Source organism: Cololabis saira, chromosome 10 (genome assembly GCF_033807715.1).
Source record: "Cololabis saira isolate AMF1-May2022 chromosome 10, fColSai1.1, whole genome shotgun sequence".
In the NCBI taxonomy this organism is placed as follows: Eukaryota; Metazoa; Chordata; class Actinopteri; order Beloniformes; family Belonidae; genus Cololabis; species Cololabis saira.
Window position 1 is genome coordinate 33952884 of NC_084596.1, and position 12549 is coordinate 33965432.

A 12549-nucleotide genomic window follows, 5' to 3' on the forward strand; every position below is an offset into this window, starting at 1 on the left:
CACACTGTCAAAGCAGACAAAAAGACGTTTATTTTCTTTTTTTTTTAAATCACAACACAGAATTTACCGACATGGGAAAATTGACATTGGTTATCACAGTGAATGTCGGTAACGGTAAGTTTTCGGTTTATTGCCCAGGCCTACTAGGTGGCGCCACACACACTTTTGCATTTCCGTTCTTCCAGTTTCTTCTTTGTTGTTCGTCTTCTTCTTCTACTATCTTGATATTCTGGCTTTAGCGGTGTCGTCACTTCCAGAACGGGGAGTCCCGGGGCGTGGGTTGCGTATACATGCCGGAATAACTTGAATTAGGACGCGTTATCTGGGAATAAAAGCTTGATTTCAATAGCTTCAGTTCCATTAGACTACAGCCCAGCTAAGGTGTATAAATGGCTTTTAAAACTTCCATATCAGTCAGATTAAGGCAACAATTCCACTTTGTTAGTGCATGTAAACGTACTGACTGAGCGAGAGGCAACGGCCCTGGACAGGTCCGCAGTCCGCTTGAGAAAGCAGACTGGATCAGTCCCGTTAAGTGTAAAGATGTGTCGTTTATCTGTTTGCACACAGAATAACATCTAGATAACGTTGTGAGATAAAAGTAATAACATTTATTGAGACGTTCACCGTGACCTCTAACATCAAAGTCTAGTGATCTAGAGGTCTGGGATGAAGCCACTCCCTTATCTGTACATTTGCGTTAAATAAATGGATATCACACTATTTTTTTATTTTGACAACACGTTGTCATTATTTGCCAAAAAAAGTTATTCTTTAATGAAAGAAGCTTTTATATCTTTGAAAAGGCTAAAAAGGACTTATATGTTGTTGTTTTTTTAATTTTCCTAACACAACTAAAAGGCAGTGTTGATCTTGCTCTTCCATCTGCAGCCTGGGCTGGTTTCTTTTCTCTCTTCTTTTCATCCTCTTTTACTGAGATCAGTCACCGGGGCTGGAGAGGTTGAGGAAGGAAGTCGGATTGTAAAAATGTGGAGTTGTTTTGGACAGATTTTTTTGATCGCTGCCTGGATACATTTTCTAATATTAGAACGTTTTCTTCATTTGCCCAGCTTCGGCGGTGACTGTGGAGCACATGGCTCCCGCGCCAGCCAATCAGAGCGCGGGCTTTGCTTTCCCTGTCTCTAGCAACAGTCAGTTACTTGCTGCCTTTTCATTAATTATTTCCCCGTGGTCTCCCTCCGCCGCTCCGACTGCGCTGGTAGCAAAGTGCCCCGTCTCTCGCTCTCGCCGCGTTTCTGTGGCTCTCTGCGAGCGCTGAATGCCAAGTCTTCAGAGAGGAGTTGATCCGGTGGCGCTGAACTCAACAGCTGCTGCTGCTGCTGTGCTGATCCGGCAGCTCCTCTCACACACTCTTGGGCTGTGAGAGAGACACGACTCCTCTGGAAGCTGCCTGGGACTTCTTTCTCTTACTCTGGGACCAAAACTGTAAGAAGAAGCAGGACTTGTGAGCAGGAAGTGCAGCTTTTTCAAAACCTCTCGTCCTTTTTTTTTTTTCGTCTTGTTTTCACCCTCCTCACGGCCGCGGGGCTCCGACTGTCAACAAACGAGACATGGCAACTGGAAAAACAACTGGACTTTTCCCCCGGCTGCCGGCCGTGTGTGTGTGTGCGTCCCGGGGGCCGGGGTGGGCTGGGGGAGGGGGCGAGGAGCAGGTGGAGAGAGGAGTGAGAGGAGTTAAGGTTTGGGGGGGGGGGGGTATGGTGGTGTGAGGATTGCGGGCTGTGGTTGGGTGTACCAGTGCCACGTGTCTCGCCTGGCACTTCTCGCTTCTCGACTGGAAGGATGTGGGACCGAGAGTCTCGCCGAGCCCGTCCGGCTGCGCTCTGAACCAAAAGTGGGGTGAGTTTTTCCACTCGGCTGCACCCCGTCCTCACACTTTCTTCTCAAGCCTCTTTTGTTTTGGGTTTTTTTTTTTTTTCTTTTTTTTTTTTTGGTGCTCACATATTTTTAGAAAGGCTTTGCAGCGAAAGGTGTACTGGCTCTCGTACCGTCGAGGGAGGAGAGGAAGTGACACGCTCTGAGGCTGAGCGTGTCGCCGTTCAGGACTCGGAGCATGCAAACTGAAGGTTTGAGCCGATATTCGGTGCTTTTCGCTCGTCGGGTTCCAGCGTCTGTTTGTGCATCTCTCTGAACGGCGTCCATTCATGACCGTGGATGACCGGCGCCGGTACGCCGGGTGTTGCGGGCCGGGCCTACAACGCTCTAGATGTGGTCGGCTCTGGAAATGTCTTCTTGCTGGCTTTCAGAAATAACACTTCCTTTCATATTCGTGCCTCGTTACGTCGCTTCACATCTCCTCGTTGTCCTCGTCTCCATCCCGCTGTCCCACTTAGAGTTGAACAGAACCGTCTCGGTGGGCCCGTGGGCCCCCGATGCCATCTTTAATCTGATAATAATATCTTTATTCCTCGCAAACCTGCCGGTCAACAATGTTGTTTTGTGAAAAAATGGTACCTGTTAGTATCTTTTTCAGCCTTTTTTTTGTCTCTTATGGCCTAAAAAAATAAATAAATAAATAATTTCTCCCAAATTTCACCTTCTAATCTGTTCTCAACCATAATTTGGGGGTTTCCCTTTGAAATGAGCGTGGTGTTGATTTACTTTAACTTATTAGAGCCTGGCATAATGGACCTTTTAAGCCTTTTTTGTTGCTATTTAACGGCGAGCCTGCGTTAAGCATCTTATTTGGCCAGAAAGTATTCGTTATGTATTCATTGTGATGTTCCTGCTGTACGGAGATGCATGTATTTGTGTTTATGAATAAATAAACGACTGGAGGAAGTGTGATTTAGCGGCCTTTAAGCCATTTATTATGCCGTTGTGCCGGTCCGGTTCTTCCACTGTCCCTGTCTGGATCATGCAAAGTGTGATGGAGTTGTTTCTCAGGCGACACACAGATGAGACTGTTGCAAAGGGTCCTGGGTGTTTGTGGGTCGCCCCACAGTGGAGCTGCAGTCCGCGGCCCGCTCCGCAGGCTCGGACCCCTGTCCGAAATCTGTCCATCGGACGTTCTGACGTGCACGTCTTCATCGTGAGACGTTCTCGTCCGTTCTCGCTCCGGGTGTGTGGATGTCGGGGGGTGGAGACTTCCCGTCCAGGGACTGGGTCTGCTGCTGGTTATGACGCAGCAGCATCATCCCAGCTCTGTATCCCAACCGTAGACGGCACGGACGCTTGGAGCTGTCGCAGTTCGCCATTTTCATTTGTCTGCGCCGCCTTTTATTTATGAAAAAAAAAAAAAAAAAGGCCGTCCTTCACAACTTATTCTTCGTTGACTAGTGTTGTTTTATTTTTCACCGTTTTAGCCGCACTTCCAACCCTTGTTTGTCTTCTCGTTTCTGTCTTGCAGGTCAGGCATAAATCTGGCTCGTAACATGTAGAGATTTGAAAGAGGAGGAGAAGATTAACAACCTTGTCCTCCCATCAGAGCGCCGGACTCGACCGCGGTGTGCCGCCGGCGCCGGGCCCTGGACCGGCAGCGATCCTCCGCCGGGCCGCCCCAGCTGCACCAGCCTCCAGGTTTCTGCTGCTCCAAGGAGCATGTTTCCCATGCTTTCCCTCTGCTCCATCATCTGGCTCAACCGGGGCATCAAGCTGAGGAAAGTGCGTCAGTCCACCACCACCGGCCGGGTCTGAAGCTCGCGGCGCCACCGCGATGAAAGCAGTCAAACTCGCTTGTTTTAAAAATGCTTCTCAGCTTGGGGTGACTCCCCGTCCTCTCCTCACCGCCCCTGCTCCGGCCCTGTAAACCCCCGACGCCAGCCTTTTGGGGATTCAGCGCCGGCCTTGATTTCTGACGAGCCCCTGTTTTTCACGGCGGGACTCTCGCCACGCCGTCTGAACCTCCTCTCGGTGGCCATTTTAGTTTTTTGCCTGTGTAACAAAATGGCAGCGGAGGGTTTCCAGTACCGCGCGCTCTACACATTCACGAAGCACCAGGAGGAGGACCTGGACCTGGAGGCCGGAGACCTGCTGACGGTCAGCAAGGCGTCCCTGACGTCCATGGAGAACTTTGAGGAGGCGTTTGTGCAGCGCCCGGAGCGCCTGGGCTGGCTGCTGGGCTTCAACGAACGCACCAAGCAGCGCGGCGACTTCCCGGGGACCTTCGTCGAGTACGTCGGCCCCGTCAGGATGGCGCTGCCGCCCAACCAGCCGCGGTCCCAGCGACCCCTCCCAGCTGCGCCCACACCAGAGTCATCTGCAGGTAAAGACCGTCCTCAGGGATTAAAGTTCTCCGTCTCTGGACGGATTTCCGTCAATTGGAAAATGAGGGAAAAAAAAAAAAAAAAAAAAACTTTGCATGTGAGTTTTGTTGTGGTATAGTTTTAGACTATCCAATGAAATCATGTTAGGCATTAAACTGACGCTGTTGTAAACCAATAAAACTGCCGGAGCCTTGGATTAGCCAATCAGAGCAGAGGAGGCGGTAACTTCGGGATAAGGATTGGCTCTAAGGGCTGGGTCGGTCGGGCTGGGGTGCGAAGCGGGGCTGGGCTCGAGCCGCGGCTGGGGGAGCAGTCGCCCCGTCGCCCTCCATCCATCCCCGCCGCCGGAGGCTCGGCAGCCCGGCCCGCCTCGCGGGGCCTTCGTCCGGGCGGCGTTCGCGCGTCGTCGGGCGGGGGTCTTTCGCGGGGCGGTGTCCGGTGCCGCGTGGAAGGCGGGCCGGTGGGGGGGATCGGGAACGGCGGTCGGCGGCGGCTCTGTACGCGCGCCGGGCCCTTCTCGCGGATCTCCCCAGCTGCAACGCCCGTCGGGGACCCGTTAACGCGGGCCCCCGGCGGGTCCCCTCTCGGGTTGCCACCTTTCAGAAATAAAAATAAGGAACGCCTGATTTCAGCAGCGCAAGCGCCAAAAAAGGCAACATCCCCAAAACGTCTAAACTGCATAGAAATGTATTTATTTTATATGAAAAAACTAAATGATTTGATTCAAAGTTTAAAGTGCTTTAATAGCATTGAACTTGCACGACTGTACAGACAGACAACCATACCAGTAACTGAAATAGTCTCCTATGCTATGCTTGTCCACATCAGCCCAGATGTAGAATATAGCTACCTACAGGTGAAGGTTGGAAAATTAGAATATGGTGTAAATTTATTTAAATTTAAAAGGTGAAACTAATATATTACATAGTCTCAATACATACAAAGCAACACATGTTAAACCTTTATTTGTTATAATTTTGATGGTTGAATTCTTTATTGATTTCATAAAATATTCAAATTTTTTGAGATTTTTTTTATTTGGGGTTTTCATAAACTGAGCCATAATCACCAAAATTATAACAAATAAAGGCTTGAAGTATCTTACTTTAAATGTAGTGGGAAATAAGATATTTGTTTTACCTTTAGTTGAATTTACTACGAATGAATTTTTGTGATATATTCAACTTTTCCGACCTTCACCTGTAGATTATGACATCAATAAATAAGAGCATAATATATGTCCGTATTGTTTCAATAGGGAACGCAACTTTTAATTCGCAATTACGTAACATTTCCGCATATCAAGGGATGGGTGGCAAGCCTTGTCACCTCGGCTGGCGCCTAGCAGCTGACTTAGAACTGGTGCGGACCAGGGGAATCCCACTGTTTAATTAAAACAAAGCATTGCGAAGGCCCACGGGGGTGTTGACGCCATGTGATTTAGAAAAACCTTCCTCTCAACAATAACATCATCTCTTTGTCTGCACTAACACCATCATTGATTGTCCATGAAACAGTCCAGGATGCTTTCATCACCTTGGCCAAAGCCTTGCCAAGTGCAGTGACATCAGAGCAGCTGGTCAACTGGATGAAGAAGTGCAGTTTACCAGGTCGACTCAGATCTAGGAGAACAGGCCTAAGGCTTTAATGACCAATTGATGTGGACAAAAAAAAAGCAAACTAACAATAATAAAACTGCTCAAAAACACCTTCCTCCTATAAAATGCTATTGGTCTCGAGTATTTAAATAGTGTTGGTTAAAAGTCTTATTACACCTTAAATGCTGTATTAGAAAACAGAAGGGCTAATACAGAATTTAACTTTTTTACTTGAAACCTTTGGGAAGCGACCGCATATGAACTGGTGTGAAAACATTTTTTCAGTCAAAAATATTTTTTTTGCTTTAATCCCTGCGTCCTACACGTATCGTGGTTTGTGTGTAGTTTTTTTTTTACCCTGTACTAGGCCTGCAGCAATGCGTCGACGGTGTCGACTTCAAAATATCGTAGACGTCATATTTTGTCGTTGACAAAAAAACAGTTCGACTGAAACTGCGACCTCCTCACAGTGTGCCCAACAAATCCCTTCAAATAGTCCCCAAAAGCAGCCCAAAGTCATCAAAAGTCTGGGAATACTTTAAATTTAGTCCCAAACGCCTTTTGGAGTTGATACCAGACCAGCACAACAGCGATGTTGGAGCATCTAAAGCAAAGTCTCTCGTGGACGGCACGATAATAATTGTAAAATATAATAAGCAGAATAATTGTAAAAACGAACGTCACTTTATGGTATGCATCAGCTCCTGCATTTGATGTTTTCTGGTCATAACTCTTTTTTTTTGTCGGTTAGCAGAAGCTAAACTGCCTACAGAAAATAATTCCTGCCGAAAACACCTTGTTTTTTTTTAGTTCCATCCACCATAGAAAGGTTCCTTTTGTGATTAGACTTTTTTATGTAATAAAAATACATGACTTAGAGTGAAACAACTGTTTTATCCAAATATGTTATTTTATATAACACATTTGGATAACATGCAGTGCACTGCAAAAACCAGGCACAGTGTTTTGCAGTGCACTGCATTTAAAAAAACATTTTTGGTCATTTCTTACAGGACATATTTATGTTGGACTGTTAGAATAAACAGTCCGGCCATTTTATACAAAAAGGATTTTTAAAATGCATTTGATACATTATAGTTTTTATTAATCGAACAACAGAAAAATAATGGTTACGTCACAGACACCCAGAATCCTCTACCCGCCTGTGATCCCCACCGACTTCATATGGTTCTGCACCTGCTGTAGCTGAAACTCATTTACTCCCATAAAATAGTCGTATAAATCAGACAATTAAAAAAACTGTATCTCAACAAGGGAATATAGTTCATTTTTGTTTTAATTTTTCTCTCAGGTAGAGGTTTCCCTGCTTGTTAGGAATTGACTTGTTACAACGTTCCTACTTGTAGAGAAATGAAGGCTGCAAATCTCACCGTGTACCTTTTTTAAAAACTTGAAAAGAAACAGAAACAAAGACGAATCAAATAGCATTGATGTTCTGGGTTCATCGCATGAAGGAAGATTTTAGGTTTTTGATGCAGGTTTGAACACTGAAAAATCATTTTTGTCCATGGAAATACAGCAGTGCCACAAAAAGAGAACACATTGGTAAAAGAATAAGTAAATACAGTACATGTGAAAAAGCACAGAAATACAGGAATTTAGACACATTAAGAATTAATAAATATAAAACATATAGAAACCCTCATGAAATAGTTTTTTTAGAAGATAAAGACAAATAAAAACATGAATACCAGAAATGAGGATGATAGGAGGAGGAGAAAATGTGTGCCAACCGCAACACTGAAGGACGGGGAGTTTCTGGCTGGTTCTAGTTCTCCTCCTTACATGTGACACCCATGTAACCTGGACAGATCTGGACTGTGGGGTGGGGGCGCAACATGGAGCCATGTTGTTAGCGTGTGAATCACTTAGGACGACACATAAGGCTGTTTAAGAAAAAAAAACATTATATATGGGTGTTGTTTGTTGCCTGGCGACAACTGCAGTGAGGATGTGGCGTAGGCCGGTAACACATTTGCACTCTCTCAGTTGACGAGGATGGAAATTTGCATCCAACAGTTGAACATCTGGAGTGCAGAGGTGTTCCTTCACAGTCGCTCGTCCCTGATTGAACCATCTGTTGTTAACATCTGCTGCTGTAATCACTCATACCGCACTTCTGTCCGTCTGTCTGAGGACTTCTGTCCCACTGTTTCGTCATGTAGGGAGGTGTAAGGAGTTCAGTACATGCTTCTGGAGCCACATCTCCAACAACACAACACTCCTGCTGTCTTGTGTGCGCGCTACGAGCTTGCACTCGATGATGGTGAGAGAGGAAAAGGATAAATATATCCTCCTTCTTGCACTTCATCTTGCTACTGCGCTTCATCCTCGACCGCTTCGCTTCAGCTCCTCTGCATTTGAGATCTTTTTCTGATCTGGTCTTTGGAAAGCTGTGCCAGAAGAAATCCACAACAGCACCCAAACAAACACGGAAAATGGTTCAAATATCACAGCTGAAAAAAGACCTTTAGAAAATAGGCCTGTGTTGAAAAAATCGATTATCCGATTCTAAATCGATTCTCATATTAATTCCTAAAAATCGATTCTTATGTCTAAAGATCGATTTTATTTATTTATTTTTTTTATTTATTTTTATTTTTTCATCATTTTCGCCAGGTGAACTTTAATCCCAGTAGTCGGACACACAGTTTGTCATGACACTTCTGAAAAATGCCAGGTGCTTCATGGCAATATGTGTGCGTGGTGACAGAATAAATTAGATAAGCTAAAATGATTTGTTTACTGCATGAACTGTTGCAATTTCTTTCTTTTTTGCACTTTAAATGGATATTGAAAGGCCTATTTGAGTTATTTATTTCTTAATTATTTCACAATAATTATTGTGAAATGATTATTTCACTAGTTATTTTATAGTAATATAATTCAGGTCAACAGCTCACAAAAACATCTTAAATAACACTAAGCCAAATCAATATCGAATCGAATCATGATAATAGTTCTGAATATTAAGAATCGGAATCGAATCGATTCTTGACATTTGAATCGATACCCAGCCCTGTTAGAAAATACAAAGGTGTTTCAGGGATGGTCATATTTAAGCAATCAAGCTGTGCTACTTTAATTTAAATATCCCCCAAGAAATAAAACCTTTTTTTTTTCCACTTCTGGATTTTAGTTTTTTGCATAATGACATAAAAAGTCAGACATTTACGTTGTAATCGCATTTCTTTGCGATTTTGTAAGGGTGTGTATACTTTTTGTCCTGGTCGTACAACACTGGACCAGCTCTATACTCTCACTAGGGTCGGGGGGGGGGGGGTAGGTTGCCCAGCCAGTTAACATGTGTTTTGTAGACCGTGTCCCTCGGGGCATTTTGTGGGGGGTGCTTGGAGAGTATGGAGTACTGGGTCCATTGCCATGTCAGGTTCACATTGCCAGTTGTAAGTCAGATTCTGTTTGAAGGTTGGACTCTGTCAGGGCTGCTCTTTGTCCGTTCATAACCTTTATGCAGTCAGGGGATGGAGGGAGTCTGGTTTGGTGGCCAGAGGATTTGAGTTTTGCTTTTTGCAGATGATGTGGTCCTTTTGGCTTCATCAAGCCATGATCTTCAGCTTTCCTTGGAGCGGTTCACAACCAAGTGTGAAATGGCGGGATGAGAATCAGCACCTCCAAATATGATACCACGGTTCCCAGTCGGAAAAGGGTGGAATGTCCTCTCCGTGTCGGGGACGAAGTGCTGCCTCAGGTGGAGGAGTTTAAGTATTGGGGGTCATGTACACAAGTGAGGGGAGAATGGAGCGGGAGATTGGCGGATCGGTACAGAGTCTGCAGTAATCCGGACTCTGTAGCGGTCTGTAGTGGTGAAGAGAGTTGAGTCAGAAGACAAGGCTTTTTGTTTACTGGTTGTTCTACGTTCCCACCATCACCTATGGTAGTTGTGGGTAGAATAAGAACGAAAGAATCCGATCGCAGATACAAGCGACTGACATGAGTTTCCTCCATGGGGTGACGGGGCTCTGTCATAGAGATAGGGTGAGATGCTCACTCGTCTGGGACGGACTCAGGATAGAGCCGCTCCTCCACATGGAGAGGAGCCAGTTGAGGTAGTTCAGGCATCTGGTGAGGATGTCCAGCTGGGAGGACCATGAAAGACCCAGGACACGCTGGAGAGACTGTCGGTGCGTCCGAAATGCCATACTAAACAGTATATACTCAAAAAGTATACTTAAGTTCTGCACACTTTTGAGTAAATATCAGTAGTGTGCATTAATTCAGACGTACTACTCATACCCCTTTTACATCTAGCTGGTTCCAGGGCTGGTTCTGGGCTAGAGCCAGACTTAGCACCAGTTCTTTGGTTTTACACAGCCTAAGCACCGGCTCCTGGCTCTCAAAACTGGTGCTACACCAGCCCCTTTGAGCTGCTGGTCCAGCTCAAAGAACCAGTTACGTCGGGGGCTGGGGGCGGGGCTGGGGACGGTGTTACTGAACAACCAAAGCAGAATAAACACGGAAGAGCGCCGTTTTTAAACAACGGAGCGTTGAAGAAGGCGGTTAAGTTAGCAGACTCTTTTATTATTACATCCATTTATTTAATAATGGATGTAAAACAGAAGCAGCAGTGGTCTACGGTACAATCCATCAACAGTAACGTTGGCGGGCTCCGTGCCCACCGATGGAGCGAGCTCGCGTCCGAGCCCGCTCCCAGCCCATCCCCGCGGGCCGGGAATTTTTATTAAATAAATGGATGTCGTTAACCGCCGTCTTCAACGCTCGATCCATTTATTTAATAAACATTCCCAGCCCGCGGTTCTGGTTCCGCATTACACCAACGCAGAGCCTACGGCGACGGGCGCCATGGTAACAACATACGAATATTATATAAAAATATTATTATACTTAATATTATACTTATGACATATACGTATCACTTAGCAACCAAACACCGCTGCATTGCATTGTGGGAAGTTTCTGCTTAGCTAGTGTCCATCAATCCACACTAATACATTTCTCCAGAATGAGTATGGATAGAGCTACTATTGAGTACGTTCTAATGTTTCGGACGCAATAAAAAACCTCACATACCGTTTTTGCTACTCATTAGTAGCCCATACCCATAATGCAATGCAGCTGTTTTGCTCTCAGGTTAGGCTGCTGCCCCAACAACCTAACCTGGCATAAGAGGAGGATGGATGGATGGATGGATGGATGGACGGACCACTTTTTTCCTTGAATAGGGCTTATGTTTGTTCATAGTTTTTGTGCTCAGTTGTTCAGTTATTGATTAGATTTTTTTTGTTTTCTTCACATATTAAAAAAAAAAAAAAAAATCTAAGGGCTTTATTAGTTATATTCTTTCATCAGAATTATAACATCTCCCATACAACAAAACATTTAACAGTGATAGCACACAACTATCAGAATAGATATTGAATAAATAAGCATTTTTCTAAATTCTATTAATATCTTGGGAGGATGGCTACCATGGTGACGACAGTCTCACTTTCCAAAGGTCTTTATTAGTCATAAGAGTGGTGTGATTTCACAAGGTGTACTGGTGAAAAAGACCAGGATCTGCATGTCAAAGACCTCCTCTGAAGATCTGTCTGTCTATCTGTTTCACCTCTAACTGCTTGTTGCTGCAACGGACTTCACACAGCCAAGGCGAAGTCTGAGTCGTGCTCGGTACAACGCCATTGATGTTCTTAACGAACTCAGAGAAGAGCATGAAGTCTGCAAGGACACGATTGCTTCGCTGGAAGAACTGGACAGCAGTCTGAGAAGTCTAGTTTCAGAGCTGCAGGAGGAAACGAAAAGAGTTGAACCGACCGACCAAGGTGCAGCCTCAAAGAGCCTGAATACGGCTGAGGAGGATGAGCCGAGGAAGGAGGTCCTGCGGTTGGAGCGGGAAAAGAAAACTGTTGAACAGAGGAATAGAAGAGGCAGCAGGGAGTCTGAATACTGAAGCAGGTATGCTCCATTCAAAGGTGGATTATGAGGTGCAGAGGAAAGTCCTAACGTTGAGTTTGCAAAAGATGGAAGTGGAGAAAACGGAGGTGAGGGAAAAGAAGAAACAACTGGAAGAAAATGACAAAGTACTCCAGAAGAAGTTGCAGCAAGAAGATTTAGAGAAAGATAGAAAACAATTACAGCAAGGCTGGAAAACATTAGAGCAGGAGAAAACACCAACGGAGGAACTCAAACTCAAAATGGAAGAAAAGCAGAATGAGATTCAAAAGCAGACCGATGAACTGCAGAAGAGGAGGAATGATGTGGAGGAGGAAGAGAAAAATATCAATGAGATAGAAATAAAGCTGCAGAATGAGAGGAGGAAACTGGATGAAGATATCAGTAACTTGGTGGAGGAAAAGAAGAAAGTGGATGGAGAGAGAAGAGAAATTGAAGAAGGAAGGAGCTTTGTGCTTGAAAAGAAGGGGCAGGAGTTGCAAGAGCTTCTCAGGACTTTAAGAACAACTCAGAGGACAGAAACTCAGATGAGTAAAAGATAACAACAAGGGAGAACAAAAGGAGATGAGAGAGAGAGAGAAAAAGAAGATATGGAACAAGGGGAACAAAAGGAAAGAGAAGAAAAGGAACAGGAAGAAAAAGAAGTGAAAAAGAGGACTTGGTTCAGATTGGTTTGCAACTATTCTAGTGAGGATGAAGCTGAGACGGCTGCAGGACACTAGTAGCTTCCTCAAACTTCCTTTTCCACTGTCTATCCATCTCCTCGACCCTCA

At 45.1% G+C, this 12549-nt stretch overlaps 1 protein-coding gene across 2 annotated transcripts in view; it reads left to right on the forward strand.

Moving 5' to 3' along the window:
- Nucleotides 1-12549, forward strand: part of pik3r2 (phosphoinositide-3-kinase, regulatory subunit 2 (beta)) — a 48502-nt gene that overhangs the window by 7471 nt on the left and 28482 nt on the right. Inside the window, exons 1-2 of one of the 2 annotated variants that reach the window (XM_061732671.1) lie at nucleotides 1734-1860; nucleotides 3371-4225. In XM_061732671.1, the coding sequence (XP_061588655.1) occupies nucleotides 3907-4225 (319 nt within the window). In that variant the 5' untranslated portion in view covers nucleotides 1734-1860; nucleotides 3371-3906. Of the gene's footprint in view, nucleotides 1-1733; nucleotides 1861-3370; nucleotides 4226-12549 lie in introns of those variants that run through there. The other variant, XM_061732670.1, reaches the window with a different exon arrangement.